General features: G+C 35.9%; 1 protein-coding gene across 5 annotated transcripts in view; it reads left to right on the forward strand.

Annotated features, from left to right (window-relative positions):
• PIKFYVE (phosphoinositide kinase, FYVE-type zinc finger containing) overlaps nt 1–17,438 on the forward strand; it is an 84,618-nt gene extending 67,180 nt beyond the window's left edge. For all 5 annotated transcript variants that reach the window (XM_041737258.1, XM_041737257.1, XM_041737260.1 and 2 more), the window contains 12 exons: nt 453–573; nt 2,333–2,428; nt 3,924–4,007; nt 4,856–4,953; nt 6,824–6,988; nt 8,513–8,572; nt 9,445–9,621; nt 10,404–10,507; nt 11,455–11,583; nt 12,677–12,938; nt 13,344–13,418; nt 14,159–17,438. In XM_041737258.1, coding sequence (XP_041593192.1) covers nt 453–573; nt 2,333–2,428; nt 3,924–4,007; nt 4,856–4,953; nt 6,824–6,988; nt 8,513–8,572; nt 9,445–9,621; nt 10,404–10,507; nt 11,455–11,583; nt 12,677–12,938; nt 13,344–13,418; nt 14,159–14,274 — 1,487 coding nt within the window. In that variant the 3' untranslated portion in view covers nt 14,275–17,438. The remainder of the gene's footprint in view (nt 1–452; nt 574–2,332; nt 2,429–3,923; nt 4,008–4,855; nt 4,954–6,823; nt 6,989–8,512; nt 8,573–9,444; nt 9,622–10,403; nt 10,508–11,454; nt 11,584–12,676; nt 12,939–13,343; nt 13,419–14,158) is intronic.
• The last annotated feature ends 252 nt before the right edge of the window (nt 17,439–17,690 follow it).

A 17,690-nucleotide genomic window follows, 5' to 3' on the forward strand; every position in this document is an offset into this window, starting at 1 on the left:
ACTGAAGTAGTGGAAACTTTAAAAATAACAATAAATTGTAGGTAAGCTCAGATGTAACAGCCACAGTATACATAACTAACTGAGAGTTGCAGTGATGACAAGAAGAGCTATGGCTAAATTCATGCAGGCTAAGGCAGTAATTATATTGTGGCTGCTGCCTGGTCACTGCAATAGTAAGCCATCGATTATAGGATGATACCAATTTCAGAGAAGTTTAAATGTAAAATAGTTTGCTCCTTGGAGTCTCTGCTGTCTGTAAATGCTTCACTATTGCTTCTTTCATCCCCAAAGAGTCCTTATTCCTAGATCAGAAATTTTGTACCATAATTGGTAATTATGGTGTGCATATGTCTGTATTCCAAAAATGACAGGAAATAATATTGATACTTTATAGTTTTGTTTTTTTTCTCTTCTTGAATATTAACATATAACTAGAATATTTTTTATCCTAGATGTGTTTGATGGACATTTGCTGGGATCCACAGATAGCCAAGTGAAGGAAAAATCAACCATGAAAGCCATCTTTGCAAATTTGCTTCCAGGGAATAGTTATAACCCTATTCCATTTCCTTTGTAAGTATTATAAAAGTCAGTGACTGTTGTTGGTAGTTTTATTTTCACTTCATTTAAAAAAAATCTTTGTATAGAGTTATTCTCCACATATATAGATATGTTTATTTAAATATATACGTACTTCTCAATCCTAAATTACACTTCATCATAGTAAAAGAGAGGTGTCTTTTGGTATAGTGTAATTTGTAGAATTATTATATAGTGATCATTATTACATAGTAGATGATTGGATTAAAAAGCATTAACTAATGTTGCTTAATGCTTAAGATTACCAGTTCTGAGAATAATTGTTTTTATATACTTTTTTTATATACATTTTTTAAAGATATACTGCTACATCTATTGATCCCATAATCATAGAAACATATTACTGATTGTATATGAAGATGACATTACTGACCTAATAACTTATTGGGACGTGATACTTTTCTGTCAGTGGCGATATAGTACAATGACTCATACAAGTTTTCATGTGATCTTGTTTGTACGGGGCTCGCTGAATAGGAAAGAAGACAGGCTGGTGGCTGTGAGTCTTTTCCCCACTGGTTGATCTGTGTAGCCATTAAATGCTGCTCTTGTGTGGTGGTACAAGTGTATCCAAAAACTGGACATTTGTTAATAAGGACCATTATTCTTAACTGGCTTTTGTATTTATTTATTCAGTCAGTATTTAAATTTCTTGAGTGCTAGCTCTAGTGCCCGAGGATGTAGAACAAGATAAATCAGGAAAATCACCACTGTCGGGAGCTCACAGTCTCAAGGAGGAGACAAGTTGAGATTCGTACTACAGACTGTGAGAGTCCCTATTTATGCTGGGTCAGACTCCAATATCTTAGCTTTTTCAGTGGGTTATTGTCTGTCCTGTTGTGTGGCCTTTGCCCATGCCCTCACTTTTTCTTTAGTTGTTAACTCCTATGAATTCTTTCTCAGGAAAACTTTAGACCCGCCCACTTGCTCTCTGCCCTAGCCAGATTAGATCTCTCTGTTACGTGCTCTCATGATTCCATCATGGCACTTATCACAAAAGGTGATTTTATTTATTTGTAGGATTATTTGTTTCTTTACACCCCACTGTCCTATAAAGTCTACCATGCCTGTTTTTTTCCACTAGTGTATTGTTAACATCTTGTGCAAGTTAGGTGCTTAGTATTAGTTTTTCTGAATACTGAGTCTCGTGCTGGCACAGTGGGTGCTCTGTATGTAGCTGTTACACAGATGAATGCTTCTCTAGGGGCTTTAGGATGGAAACCAGGGGATCAAGATTTGGGTTAAAATGGTCACACCATTGAGATTCCATATGATAATAGGAAAGTGGCTGTGTTACATTATTTCTTGTTGGTTTGATAGTTTGATAGTACGTTTCCCACAGTTTCTAGAAGACTTGTCTTTTATTCTTATGGTAGAACAAAACCTCTCACATTTCTGCTGCCCCATTATAAATACTTTTTGAGATGAACATGGCTCAGAGTCTCAGTAGCATGGAAGGCGTTGTTTGGGATAACTATTCCAGAACCCTCTGATTTGAAACTAATTCTGATGATTTTTAATTGCCTTTAAAAACTTTCTGTTGATACATTTTCATTGGCTGTTTGGTTCACGTTCTGCATACATTTTGGTGTACTTAATTATATTCTTAGAATTGCACAGTATCTAGGTAACTTAAAATTGTCTTGAAATTTTCTTATAACGTTTCAGTTGTTTGTATATATCATTTTCTGCTAATTTTGTTCTTATTTATTTATTTAAAAATTTTGAACAGTGATCCAGATAAACACTACTTAATGTATGAACATGAACGGGTACCCATTGCAGTTTGTGAGAAGGAACCCAGCTCCATCATCGCTTTTGCTCTCAGGTATTATTCATGAGACTTTTCCAGCTATCATTAGATCTTTATATTTTATGTATATTTATTAATCACCTTATTTAGATCTTTTATAGAGAGTAGAGCAGAATGATTAAATAATATAAGCAAAAATATATATATATTCTTTGGGCATGATAGCTTGTTCTCTTTGGGTCTGAAGTGTATTCTTTGCTCAAATAATTACAGAATGACTCTTAAGCAAGCTTCTACTAACTAAATTGGCTAGGCAAGTTATTTACTTTATATCCTTTAAACATTCTCTGTATTATACTGTGTATCCATTGTATCCCTTCCTTATTGCATTTACTTATTCATATAATAGAACATTTTATGTCATCAGAGTATCTTTTTTGTCCTCTATTTCCTTCTACTTCTCATGGCAAGTAAAGTTTTCTTACTAGAATAATGCCATTCCTATGCCTCAACCCACTTACATGCCCACAGTTATGTCTTTAAAAAGTATATTTCTTTAAAAATATTTATATCTTATGTCTAAAAAGTGCTTTTTAATCACACCGATATCTTGGTAGTGGTAGAACTTAGTCTAAGTATAATCGAAGATGTTTAATTAAAAAACTTTTTGTCTATTGGAAGGCATTGAAATTGAAATTTTTCTTTTTATATATTGGTTGCAAGGAGCCTGCTTATTCTACAGATATTCAAATAGCTACAATATATGGTATAGTAGGTATTGGATTTATAGGAATAAATAAGATCAATTTCTATGCCTTAGCATTCATGAAGTTTACCGTCTGGATTGTGAGGAGTTTCTTTCCTTTAGGGGATTCCATATGATATATTTTTTTTGTTTCTGCCTTTTGGCCTTTATGAAGTTAGTATTTGTTTTTTTATTGCTTTAGTCACACTGCATTAATAGATAAGGAAGGTAGGAAAGCCAACCAAATAAAAAAATTTCTTTTGTACTGTTAGGAATTGAGTATTCCAGAAGAAATCACTTTCTTCTAATGTCTTGGAAAAATAGTACATGCTTCTCTTGTTCCCTGATATCTGATTTATCTAAACTAGGGCTCTCAGACGGCTAGTCCAAGAGTTTATCTGATTTATCTAAATTAGGGCTCTCAGACGGCTAGTCCAAGGGTTGGATTTGTTTCTTAAAGTTCAGTACCTTTATTCAAGTTCCTTTTCTTGCTGTTATATTAAAGTTTGAAGTTCTATACTTTGAATTGCCTGTTCTATCCCTGGAGGTATCTAATCTAAATGTTAATATATGGCCTTTCACAATCATTGTTTTGGATATTGATACTGGTTGGTGTGTTGGGTTGTATTTATGCTTTATTATCTGTGAAGATAGCCTTCTTCATGAAGCTTCTACTTGATAATTTTGTTAGTTGACTCAAGTATGTTTAATTATGAACACATAGAATGATTGTGTTTCTGTACTGCAGAGTTAATTCTAAAGTATGTGATTTATTTTGGAAAGAAGCTTAATGTTTAACATTTTTCAACCTATTTCTACCCTAAGTTGTAAAGAATACCGAAATGCCTTAGAGGAATTGTCCAAAGCGACTCAGCGGAGCAGTGCCGAGGAAGGGCTTCCGACAAATAGGTGATCCGTGATTGAGTAGAATTTAATTCATTTGGCTATGTCATCCTTTTTCAAATGCTCATACGTATTACAGCATATTATCCATGTGAAAGTTACTAGAATACTGCCAGTGGCACTCCAACTTTAGCCAACAATAGAACAGAATTCAAGTAGAGCAAAAGGCCTTTAGACAGTGCCTCTGGATAGTTTTCTGATAATTTCCATGGAAGTTTGGTGTATGTTGCAGACTTAGGCTTTCAGCATTTTCAATTCTCTTTGTTTTCATTTAAAAAATAGTAACTTGTAAAATTAGTAATCTACTGCCTTACTTTGTAATTTAAAGTACTTGTGAATTTTTCATAATCATTAAAGATTCTAAATAGTTTAAAAATAAAACCCCCAAACCAGTTCTTTTAGTATGTTCAGTATTTTAGACATTTAGACAGAAATTGTCGTAGGCTCGTTATTTTGATTCTTACTGAAGTAGGTTTTTCACCTTTACTAATGTGACAAAATTTGATCTGTTTATTTTTTTTTAATTTTTTTTTTATTTGATCTGTTTATTATCATGTTAACTAGCCTGAGGGATATGAAATTGGTATTTTCTAATGAACTTGGGGAAATATAAAAGCTTCTGCTTTCATGTATTTTCCATACTTTTATATTCATAACACTTTGCGCTCTTTTTCTTAAGTCCAATAGACATTTCAAGACTTTTTCTTCTATGTTATAACCTGTGTTTACAGAAATTATGAATCAGATTTTGGATACCATGGGTGGATTAGGTGGGGAGTAGATTAATGTAGGAGTCATTTTTTGTCTGAATTATATGAAACTAACTTTTCCGTTGGTTTTTTTTTTTTTTTCAGTACTTTAGACAGCAGACCAAAGAGCAGCAGCCCTATTAGATTACCTGAGGTCAGTGGAGGACAGACAAACCGTACAGCAGAAGCAGAACCACAGCCAAGTAAGATTATACATGGAGGAGTACTTATTTATTAGTCTTATTTGTAATTATGGTTTGAAGGAGAAAACATTAAAGAAATGCCAGCTGGCAAGAATTTATTACATCTGGTGTTTATAATATGCATTAAAAAATTTTTATATGCCCTCTTTTATAACTGTTTTGCTTTTCTTTGATCTTTACCTTATTATTGGGTTTGAAACTTCTAGCAACTCATAGGTCTATGCAAAAAGCAGCAGAATCTGCCATTTTAGAGCTTTCAGTTTAAAGTATACAAGCTAAAAAGACTTTTAAAAAAGTTTTTACAGTATCGTTGGCATGGTAAAAATAATTTTTCATGTGTCCTGCCCTTTAATAGCCACATAATAGTTATTTAACATATTCCCATTTTTTGAAAGAAAGTTAAGACTTAAGTAACTTGCTCGAGATTACAGAGGTAGCTGGAAGCTGGGATTTGAACATAAGACTCTTTGACTTTGTCAGGAATGTATTTCACTACAAATATAACAGAAAACTCAAGTGACTATTGGGGCTTAAACAAATGACAGTGTATTTTTCTAAAATTGCAGTGTCCGCAGGCAGGCAGTTGTTGGCATTGGTTCAGTTAGTCTACATTGTCATGACCAGAGAGGGGGTGTTTCTTTATGATTCTCTTAAGTTTTCCTAATGATCAAAATGTTCCATTTCATGTGTTTATTTAAAATAGAAAGAAGGGAAATAGCCATAAGCTGCAACTGTTTCCTTTAATTAGGAATGCAGAGGCTTCGCCTTTAGTCTCCTTGACTGGAACTGAGTCTCACAGTCACCCCTCCCTGCATGGGAGACTGAGATCGTAGTGGGTAGCACCACCCTAGTTGCTTATACAAATCGTGACTCATTTTCTGGGGTTCTCTACATTGCTGCCCCAAACTAAATTGCAGTTATTTCAGTGAGGAACAAGGTGGGCTTCAATAGTAAAGAGCCCATAAAGGTGTCTGCTACCCTAAGCACTTTAATGAGTGATATTTTATGTGGATTTTGTAGATGGTAAATGTACAAGCTTATAATCATACATGCTAAGCTCATAAGTCATACATAGATGATATACATATACTAAGCTCAAAACTAAGAATGAAAATATATAGAGTAAGTTTTGGTAATATTTGTGGCCATCTTTTACTAATTTCTGAAAAATGCTGAAGAAATCTTGGATTTTGCTCTGTTAAAAATGTAGGAACACAAATGATAAGGAGACATTATCTTAAACTCTGAATTCTTATTGGTTGTAGAATTGCTTTGTATTAGTTTAATTAACTATTGTAATAATGTAAGCATTTAGCCCTAAATTTTTTTGCTTAATTTTGTTGCTTAAGATACTATGACTGCAGGATGCCTGGGTGGCTGCATTGGTTGCACAGCTGAATCTTGATTTTGGCTCAGGTCATGATCTCATAGGTCATGTGATTGAGCTGCACTTTGGGCTCCATGCTCAGCAGGGAGTCTACTTGAGATTCTCTTCCTCCCTCCCTCCCTGCATTTACACTTGCATGCACTTTCTCTCTCTGAAATAGTTAAATCTTTAAAATAAAAAGATACTGTGACTACCATGTAAAGATATTTTTGAAAGATTTTCTGTAGAATTTCTCACATTTTGACATATGGCTATCTGAGCACTGCTCTTCTTTTATATTTCTGATAATAAAAGTGCTTGACTAATAACCTCCCCCCCCAGACCCCATGAAACATGTAGAATAATAGTCTGCAAATGAAAGTATCAGTGTGACTCCTATTCATTACCCTCATATTATGGTTACTGCTAACAAAAGAATGAGTTGAAAATCTTATTTTTCCACCTGCAGTGACCTGGACTTAATATGTTACCGTTTATTTTTAGCCAAAAAGGCTTCTGGGATGCTGTCGTTCTTCCGAGGGGCAGCAGGAAAGAGCCCTGATCTTTCTTCCCAGAAAAGAGAGACCTTACGTGGAGCAGATAGTGCATACTATCAGGTCGGGCAGACGGGCAAGGAGGGGACGGAGAATCCAGGCATTGAGCCTCAAGGTGTGTTAAAGGAGACAGACCACTGTGCCTGTTTTACTTGCTTGTGTTCTTTAGAGCCTTGAGTCGATAATTCTTCCTGCTGAAACCAGGGCATTCACTCTCTTCTCATGCTGTAGCATGGCAGAGTGGAAAAAGCATGGCGCTTGTAGAGTCCTACTGGCTTTAGATGTCATTGCAATCACTCTTTGTGGTAGAATCAGAAATCCTTAAGTTTCCATTTTCTCCACTGTAAAGTGGCAAAAGCAATGTCTTACAAGGTTTACTAAAGACTGAGTGACATTAAACAGGTGAAACATCTATCTCCCCTTATAAATCAGTTACATATTCACATGTTTTCATTCCACTACCCCCTCAGACATTTCCTTCCTTTACCAATCTCTGTAGGGTTGAGGGCATTGATGTCTGCTTTCATTTTGATATTTAAAAATTTGTCTACCTGATTGTGTTTGAATGTGGGGTGAGGCCAAGCATCAAACTATGCTGACCTGTTTTTGTAAATAGAGTTGTAGCGGAACATAAGCACGCCCATTCATTTACCAGTTATCTGGCTGCTTTTGTGTCATATTTATAAGTTGAATAGTTGTGACTAAATAAAATACTTACCATCTGGCCCCTTACAGAAATAGTTTGGCAACCCCTGGGATTAGATCATGAATTAGTAGTCTAAAAGGTAGCATAATAAGTTGTCATTAGTAATTAAGATATCTGTGTAGTATTCTATAGACTTCCATTGGGCTGTAATCCTTGGAAGACATTGATGCTTTGAAAAAATAGTTTTGAAATGTGACACTTAGGGGATCACTTCTTCTAGCTATTGAGATATATTCCAAATTTGTAATACTTAGAGTGAATCTAACAGTGGATTTGCCACACAAATCAAATATAAAAAATAGCTCTGAAGTAGATGCTAGTACATTTTATGTATTTTATATATTTAATATATAAATATATATATTTATATTTATATATTTTATATATTTTATGTATTTTATATATATAAATATATATATATATTTGAATATGTGACAAAGCATCTCAAGCTATTAGAGAAACATTATTCCACACACAGGGAAAACAGTCATAAACTGATAAAGAAGTAATGGAAACTTAAAAAAAAAAGTAATGGAAACTTGATGTAAGAGCTGAGTTAATATATTGTTTTTTTTTTGTTTTTTTTTTAATCTATATTTTTTCTTTCTACTTAAAATCGATTAACATATAGTATGAGTTGCAGAGGTGGAGTTTAGTATATTGTTATCAGAGGAATGAAATATAAGAAAAGTTATTCTTCAACCTGAATTCTCTAATTTTCATCTGAAAATTGCTCTTTCAAAAGGTACTTATACTTTGTAATAGTTTATAAAGTTTAATTGTTCACATAATGCTTGCTTGAGAGTGACTTGAACAGGATAACAAGAATTGACTTGTTAGTTTTTATTGTTATGTGAGGGGAAAAAGAACAAACAAAATGAACTGATAACCCATTGAAAACTTTGGCTTTCCTAACAATATTATACTTTTTAGATGAAGGAGATGGAGGAGATACACAAAAGAAACAACTCATAAATCCTCATGTGGAGCTTCGTAAGTATGAGATAGAATACTGTTGGTTTGGGGACAGGGACTGTAATTGAGAAAAATATTATTTAAGACTTCTATCTTTATACTAGATAAATATCCTGTTTCTTGGAATGAATATTAAGTCTGTGTGCCGACATAAGCTTTATTTAATCTAGATTTAGTTTATAAAATAAAAATTTATAAAGAAATTTAAATTATAATTTAATGTATCTTATAATTTGATTTAATTACTAATGTTTAACTAATGGGTAATCTCGAGCCATAGAGCCTTGACCAGCTGTCTAGAATTGTGTATGTAGGGGATCCCTGGGTGGCTCAGCGGTTTAGCGCCTGCCTTCGGCCCAGGGCACAGTCCTGGAGTCCCAGGATCGAGTCCCACATCGGGCTCCCACCATGGAGCCTGCTTCTCCCTCTGCCTGTGTCTCTGCCTCTCTCTCTCTCTCTCTCTCTCTCTCTCCCTCTCTCCCTCTGTGTCTATCATGAATAAATAAATAAAAATCTAAAAAAAAAATATTAAAAAAAAATAGAATTGTGTATGTATAGGTGAGTGGCAAAAATTTATCATCCAGAATAATAATCATACAGTAAAATTTAAGATGTGAAAGTATAATGATGAAAGTACGGTATCCAGTATAAATTTAGAAGTGGGTCTTATTTTATGTTTGATTTTCTGTAAGGTCATAAGATGCTTTTCAGTCTTCCCTAAGAATCATTTTAATAGAGCTACATAAATGGATGTAGACTTAACACGAGAAATGCTATCCTGGAGAAAATGATATGGTTGCATTCGTCAGGCATGGGGAGTGGGCAGGAACGAAGAGAGATTTCTGATTCATAAAAGCCCCCCCCCCTCCTTTCAACACTTCTGTTTATAGAATTTTCTGATGCGAATGCCAAGTTTTACTGTCGGCTCTACTATGCGGGAGAGTTTCATAAGATGCGCGAAGTGATTCTGGGCAGCAGTGAAGAGGATTTCATTCGTTCTCTTTCCCACTCCTCGCCCTGGCAGGCTCGTGGGGGCAAATCAGGAGCTGCCTTCTATGCAACTGAGGGTAAGTCTTTTAGTCACTCACTCACTGAGTCGTAGCCATCTTTTCCCCTCAGATAATTTGAATCACTTGAGCTGAGGTTGTATGATATGGTCAACTGGCAAATGAAGTTTTCTGTTTGAGGGGATGTAATAACAATATTTAAAAGAATACGCGTGTATATGATGTGCAGTTAGAGACAGACATTGATCTGATCCTTACTAAACTCTCTCTGGTCCTGACTTGTACAAATGTAAGTAGTGGTAGCGAACTTTTAGAAGACTCAAAATGATACTTCAGAGCTGATGAGAGAATGATAAAAATACAAATACTTGACCTGAAAATAGGAAGGCCAAGTTCTTAACCTGCAGAGATTTATAGAAGTTGATGACTGTTTGTACTTCACATTCCATTCTCCATACCCTGAAAACTAAGTTATCTGAGAAAATGCAGCAGGAAGGATGTTGCTTGATAAGAGCTTATTTCATAACTGTGACTTACTGTGCATTGTTAACAAAGGAGTTTATAAAATTTTACTTAGTAGTTTTAAAAAGTAGATGATCTAGCTATGAATTTAGGTGTGGTACTGTCAAAGGTAGAGGCTTCTTGACTCTGTAAATCCTCAGAAACCTTCTGAGCCCTCAATTCCTTGAGAACTATGTTCTGATTAAAATCTTCTCTGTGACATCAGAAAATCTCCCTTAGAGCCATGAAACAAATCTTTTGGGATCTTTGGAGTGATTTATTGTAAATTACGTCAGGAAATATTGTGACTGAATAAACACATATACACTTCTGCCTTTTAGATGATAGATTCATTTTGAAGCAAATGCCTCGTCTGGAAGTCCAGTCTTTCCTTGACTTCGCACCGCACTACTTCAATTATATTACAAATGCTGTTCAACAAAAGGTAGAAATCTCAAACTTTGGTCCATAATTAGAGTTTTCTGGACTTTTTTACATCCTGAGAGTCCCAGTGGCAGTTTTTTCCATGCTAAGATAAGAGCAGGACACGACTGGATCTGTTATGTTATTAAGGTGTGATAGAATGCAGTTATTTCAAACTTTCTTTCTTACTTCACCAGTGAGAGCCAAGAGATCTCGAGCAGGTTGCATTTAATGTGTGTGTGTGTGTGTGTGTGTGTGTAGAAACATTAAGATTGGATGAAAATAGGGATCCCTGGGTGGCGCAGCGGTTTGGCGCCTGCCTTTGGCCCAGGGCGCGATCCTGGAGACCCGGGATCGAATCCCACGTCAGGCTCCCGGTGCATGGAGCCTGCTTCTCCCTCTGCCTGTGTCTCTGCCTCTCTCTCTCTCTCTCTGTGACTATCATAAAAAAAAAAAAAAAAAAAATGTTATTATAAAAAAAAAAAAAAAAGATTGGATGAAAATAGCTGCACATTGTAATTTATAATTTTGTTGAGACAAATTAGAAATGTTTGTTGAGACATGAGTATATGGATCTTTAAGTAGAAAGGAAGCCATTGGCTCAGGGTTGCCCACTTGACATTTAGCATTGATCCTCCCAGTAAGGGTATAAAGGAGTCACGTAGATTTTTTTTTTCCATTTATGGTTTTGTTGCATGTTTTGGGGGGAAATTATATGTCATAACAAAATTTGTGATTTGAGAAATTATAAAGCATTATCCTTTGGGGAGATGCAAAGGATCTAATGTTTTTTATTAGCATTACTGTTTTACTTTTTACTTCTGAGATTCAAGGGCTTAAGTTTTTTTCAAGGTCCTTTGACTGGTCATATTAATAGAATATCATGTTTGGATATTACATGGATCATCCAGATATGGGTACTAAATTACAAATAATCATTTTTGATCGAGTTTATCTTTTCTTGATTAGAGGCCCACTGCTTTGGCCAAAATTCTTGGAGTTTACAGAATTGGTTATAAGAATTCTCAGAACAACACTGAAAAGAAGTTAGATCTCCTTGTCATGGAAAATCTTTTCTATGGGAGAAAGATGGCACAGGTAAGGACATTGAACTGTGCAAACCCTGTAGCTACTGGAACCTTTAGCACTTCTGGTTCCTGAATATAGTGAATTAGAAAATAGCGTGTTACTTGATAGAATTAAACTTTAACTTTGGAATTGTTGAACCTTATAGGAAAGATTAAAGAATATTGTAGACTGGTCTTTAAAGTTTAACCTATTCAATATCCTAGAAACATTAGAATCATAGAATTAGAAGACTGATCTGTTTCTGTCACTTGAGTTTTTAAAGTTGAAGAAACGAAGGCCTAGAAAAATTAAATTTGTGACAGTCACGCAGGTATTCCAGGAACTCAGGTTGATTTAGATTCTAGAACAGTAGCTTTCAAAGTGTTGGTCCTTGAACTATTTCCTGTCTGTGATGAGGTAAGGAGCTTACACTAGAATATCATTCAGTGCACTGCTTTCTTCATTGAGAATGTCTTGCTCTGCTGAACTGAACAGTGTGCTTACTTACTGATGTGATTGTTTCACATTCTGGCACTAGCTGCTTAGGTCATCATGAGCAGGAACAGCTGACTTAGCACTGGTCTGTAGAATACACTTCCTGTTGCAACTGGTCTAGGATCTAAGTCCCCTGACCTTTGAGTGTGTGGCTTTTACCACTCCCAACATTTCTAGGGACATACAGTTGCTTCTGCACTGCCATGAGTATTGAATGGAGTTTTGGTATCAAAGCTAAGTTTCCTAAAACTGTTTGCATCAGTTTTTTAAACTGCTCTATGATCCAGTGATACATTTTTGGCGTTATTTGCTAATGTTTCTTAAAGTTGATTAAGTGGGTTAGTGTATTCCTGAAATGTTTGAGTAATTGAATTCCTAGGTGTTAATTTTTAATGATGAATCATATCACCATTTATTTTATGTTATTACACAATCTTAATACTCGTGTTACATATATTTTTAATACATAAACAATATGTTTAATACATTTATATGTTATTAAGTTTTAAAGTTAAATTTAGAAGCATATATAATGGTATAGGCTATAGGGCATCTTTTTGCATTTCCAATTTAATTACATTAATTATGCAACTCATGCATAAATAACAGAAAATTTTCTTTCTGCTAGGTTTTTGATTTGAAGGGTTCACTTAGGAATAGAAATGTAAAAACCGATACCGGGAAAGAGAGTTGTGATGTAGTCCTGCTGGATGAAAACCTCTTAAAGATGGTTCGAGACAACCCTCTGTATATCCGTTCTCATTCCAAAGCCGTGCTGAGAGCCTCGATTCGTAGTGATTCCCACTTCCTTTCTAGCCACCTCATTATAGATTATTCTTTGCTGGTTGGGCGAGATGATACGAGCAATGAGCTGGTAGTCGGAATTATAGGTAAGTCAGTAAGCATACCTTACTTCTATTATAGTTCACGATTAAAGCCAGAGTACATTTGAAGATTATCTGAATTTGGTCTAGTCATAGCTTATTAAACATTTTCATCGACTTTCATTTGAAAATTCAACAATAGCTTTTAAATTCTAGTTACCTTCTATTCAGCGTCCTCATTTTCATTTTCATTTTCTTTACCAAAAATATCTGTATTCAAAAAGTTCTTCATAAATGAAGCCCTAGGAAGTCATTAGGAGGATTAAAAGAATTACTATGGAAAAAACCCTCGGGACAGTGCTTGGCAATACTGTTAGTATTCAGTAAACATTGTAGAAGTAACAGTAATTACTGTTGTTGTCTCCTTATTTACTAGCATAACTTTATTTCTAATCTCACCTCCTGTAACAGATTATATTCGAACATTTACATGGGACAAAAAACTTGAGATGGTTGTGAAATCAACAGGAATTTTAGGAGGACAAGGTGAGCAGAATTTTTCTTTATTTAAACTGTTCTCTTTTCTTCCTTATCAGTTAACATTTAAAAAATGGGTACTTTTTAAAATCCCCACCCCCCAAAATAAGTAAAGAAGTGGTTATCTCTGATTTTATCATTTCCAAAATGATCAAATAATAAAGGGATCTATATAGGTGGGGAAATAATTGGTTTTAAAGTTGTGTTAAAATGCCAGAATGAAAAGTTACCCAAAAAAGGCCAAAGAGTGTGAATAAGAGGTTATTTTTAATTAACACTTGAAAGCTTCTGGTTCTCTGAGCACTGCTAGCTACACTTGTACTTTCATACATCTCTCACCTGGAGGCAAGAGCTACTAATCTCTATTTTTAGAGGCCGGGGCTTGGGGTGGGGTAGGGGTAGGGGCAGAGGAAAAGGGGAAGAGAATCTTAAGCAGGCTTCATGCTCAGCACAGAACCTGACATGGGTTCAGTGTCACGACCCTGAAGTCATGACCTGAGCCAAAATCAAGTCAGATGCTTAACTAACTGAGCCACCAATGCTCCAAGAACTGATCTTTTAAAATGGGAACCCCTACTAGGAAGGGCCTGTCCCACATCGTGGGGCACAGTGAACACTCCCTCTTTCTTTCTGAGACTGTCATGGTATGTGTGTCTTTATGACAGTTTTCATGAAAGAATATAGCTGTTCAAGTCAGTTGTTGATCAACCATTTAACAGCTTTTTCCCTTTGTTCTTTCATAATCTTAGGTAAAATGCCAACTGTGGTCTCTCCAGAGTTGTACAGGACTCGATTTTGTGAAGCAATGGACAAGTATTTCCTGATGGTACCAGACCACTGGACAGGTTTAGGTCTGAATTGCTGAAATGGAGCACGTGATTTTGAAATGGACCAGAAGTGAAAAGGCCCTGGAACAAAGGACCAGAAAGGAGCTCCATGTTTTATTTCTTCATCACATTCACCACTGCATGCCAAGGCCTTCCCATTCCGTGCTTGTGTGGGCTGTCTGTAACTGAAGGGTTAAAACTCCGCGGATTTGCACTTTGGCTTTGGATACCTATAAATTAGCTGTCCTTCTGCTGGAAAGTTTCATGAACATTTTCCCACATAAGCTAAAATAGAGGCACATTTCAAAGGGCTAAATACAAATGTAGGGTCAGAGATGAGGAGATAGGGTGAAACATGGGTTGTCAGATTTGTTTCCAATCCTGTTAAGAAAATAACGCTTCCTAGATTGTGGCTTTCCTGGCATCATATTTGACACGTTCTTTACTTAGTATTGGTAGAGCTGGTGAATTTGTTTTGTGTTTCTTCTGTGATGGTGTAATGTTGCCTATTATCAGAATTTCTGAAACCTTTAAAAAAATTCTGAATTATTCTGTTCATGGCCAGTTAAACAGATCGACCCTGTCTGTCCTTGTTTGTTTGCGGAATTTGACTTAAATTGGGAATCCTGTCATGTCCTTACCTTGCCCTGTTTTTTGAGCGTGCTTGCTATTTGTCTTCTCTGTTGGTGACGGGAGACTAGCCATTCATCAGCAGCCTTCTTTTGGAGCTGTTTTTTAAGCTTACTTATAACTTTTGTGCAATTAATATGTTAAACTGCACTTCTCTGTACCTGTCCGCATTCTAGGTTTTCCTCCACTTTCAGGGAAACAGTAAATGAGTCTATAATGACTAAATTCCCAAAGGGAGAATTACTAAGGATTTTTTTTTTAATGTAAAAGAGAAATTAGACCTTATCCAAGAAATTGGGTGAGAGGTAAACACTTGCTTGTTTTTTTGTAAAGGTAAAGTGTCTTTTTCAATATAAATAGCAATTCAAGTGGCATCTGTAAAACTAAGTGGTTTCTAAGTGTGGACATCTGTTTCTTAACTTTCTGCACCAGTTTCTAGGCCAGTTCTGATTATTGAGAAATGTTAAAGAGATTAAATATTTGTAGTAAGGAACTTCTTGTTTAATAGAGTTTTTGTTTGTTTAAAAAGTGATCAGTGCTGAATTGTCTTTGAGGAAATAACAGAATGCCAACTATTTCCTCGTGGCTTCTTTCCCTAACAAGGATAATTTGGGGATTTGTAAAGTTTTATAACATTCTCCTCTTTTCAGGCTTCCTATAATAGCACATTTCTATTGTAACTTTCACAAAATAAGAAAAAGAAATCTGGGTACATTCCGGTTACAGAGACTCTGTAAGTATGTGAAATAGGAGCATTTTGGAAAGTCTGCTTTAGAGAATGAAAGCAGTAAGGAAACATTAGTTTGGTGTTCATTGCATATTGGAAACGTGATTTGTCTTGAACTAGAAACAAGTTGGCCAAGGACTTAATGACCGATGATAAGCACTTTAAAAAAAAAAAAAAAAAAAACATGTGGTGTGCCTTTTGAAAACGCACAGAACACACTGGTGGTTTTAATTTTGATGTGACAGCCTAGGACAGGACGGACGCCTGCCCGAGTGAAACGTGTGGATGGACCGTCGCTGACTGCTAACTTCTTGTGAGTCCAGGAACAGTGGATTTTGCGACTCCTTTTGAATACAAACACTCTTCCGTCAGGATACTTAGGGTTATTCACCTGTGCATTTCCTGCCCCCTCTGCCATGTCCACCGCCAGGAGAAGGTGGCTTCCCTTAGCCGTAATCGGGTCGTTTCTAGGTTTTAGCCTCAACACCCTGCATATGGCAGGTGTGGGTCCTCCACTGGAAGAATTCCTGACAGTAGCGTGTGTCACATTGATTTTGTTTTCCTTGCCCATGACTTGAACTGTTTTTTACAGCACAGCTGCCTCTCAGATAATTTTGGGGCTAAAAAAAAATTCCAGTATACTATAATCTGAAGCAACACTTGCTGCCTTGCAAGGGTGATCTGTCCTTTGGAAACTGTCTTAATGAAAGGGAAATTAATTCATTGTGAGTAGTAGGACGACATCCTCAGCCCCGGTGCTTTTGTTGAGGCCACGGTAGTGTCTGTATATGTCTGTATAAGGTGTTTCAAATATCGTGCTGCTTGGTGTTAAGCATTGAATGACCACTCACCTCTCTTGAATTTCCTTTCGAGGCTTGGAGAACATTCATGTTGAAAAGACTGAGGAAGAAATCTTACTACTTTCTTCCTTAAAATAAAACATGAATCCTGATAATATCTGATAGTTGCACAAGAAAACTATGTGAACGCTTTGCATTGTATAAAAATTTTGTTTATAAATATGAAGGTTTCTGATGCTGTCAAAACTCTATGGAAAAATAAAAAAGGTTTACTTTTTTGCCTAGCCAAGTCTGAGACAAATAAGGGGAATCGGGTATTGCAAGCCCTTTTGTAGTCTGTTGAATTATTTAAATTTGTAGACGTTTAAAATTTCCTACAAAATGTGCTGCTTATAATGTTTTCCTCGATCCGGCAGTGAGTGGTTTTCTAGCTTTGGCTTTTATTGGGTATTGTAAATAGGTTTGTATTGGTTTCGGTGGCATCAGTGTCTCCTTGGCTTTTTACCCATTAGCACTGGGCTTGTAAAAAAAATTGCCAAGGAAAAGTAATCTACCTGTAGAAAGTTTGCTTAGCTAGGGGAGTGAAAACTCTCCTGAATGCGCCTGGTGGTGAAGCAGGCCAGGCCATTCATTGTTCCTCAAGTATTAACATACTGACTTATGCAGTATTCAAACCATCTAGTGCAATGCCTTTTTGTTTGTTTTTGTAACACGGGTGCAGTGTATTATAGAAAAACAAAAATTACAATCACGAGCAGTTTTATTAATGCTGCTGTGCTGGTTTTGTAAAAAATGTACATTATGTCTTTTGACAGGTTTAATTTTAACTAGAGAAATGACATTGTAAATCATAATATCCTCTTTTAATTTAATATGAAAAATTCAATTAACAATATTGAAAATACTTAATGTATTATATTGTATATATTTCTCTACTTTGGTTCTAGCTCTTTTATATGATTGACATGTTATTTAAGAGATAAAACTGCCTTGACCTTTTGGAGACTTATACTGTAAATAAAGAAGACTTACGATAAACTGAGAATCAGCCTCACTTAGTTTTGAGTCGGTTTGCGGAAATTAATGGGGGTGGGGGGTAGGGGGGAGATGGAGTTTGGTGTCCAAGCCTCGCCCCTCGCCCCTTTCCCCTCTACCTCCTCCATTGCCTCCCCCACTCCTCCCTCGCCTCGCAGTGTTGCCTTCTGTTCATTTTCTTGCCCTTCGTCTCCCCACCAAAGAATTTAAGTCTTTCACTAGTAAATGGTCTTCTTAAGTCCCAGAAAGGGGGGGGGGTCTT

Source organism: Vulpes lagopus, chromosome 22, assembly GCF_018345385.1.
Source record: "Vulpes lagopus strain Blue_001 chromosome 22, ASM1834538v1, whole genome shotgun sequence".
Lineage (NCBI taxonomy): Eukaryota > Metazoa > Chordata > Mammalia > Carnivora > Canidae > Vulpes > Vulpes lagopus.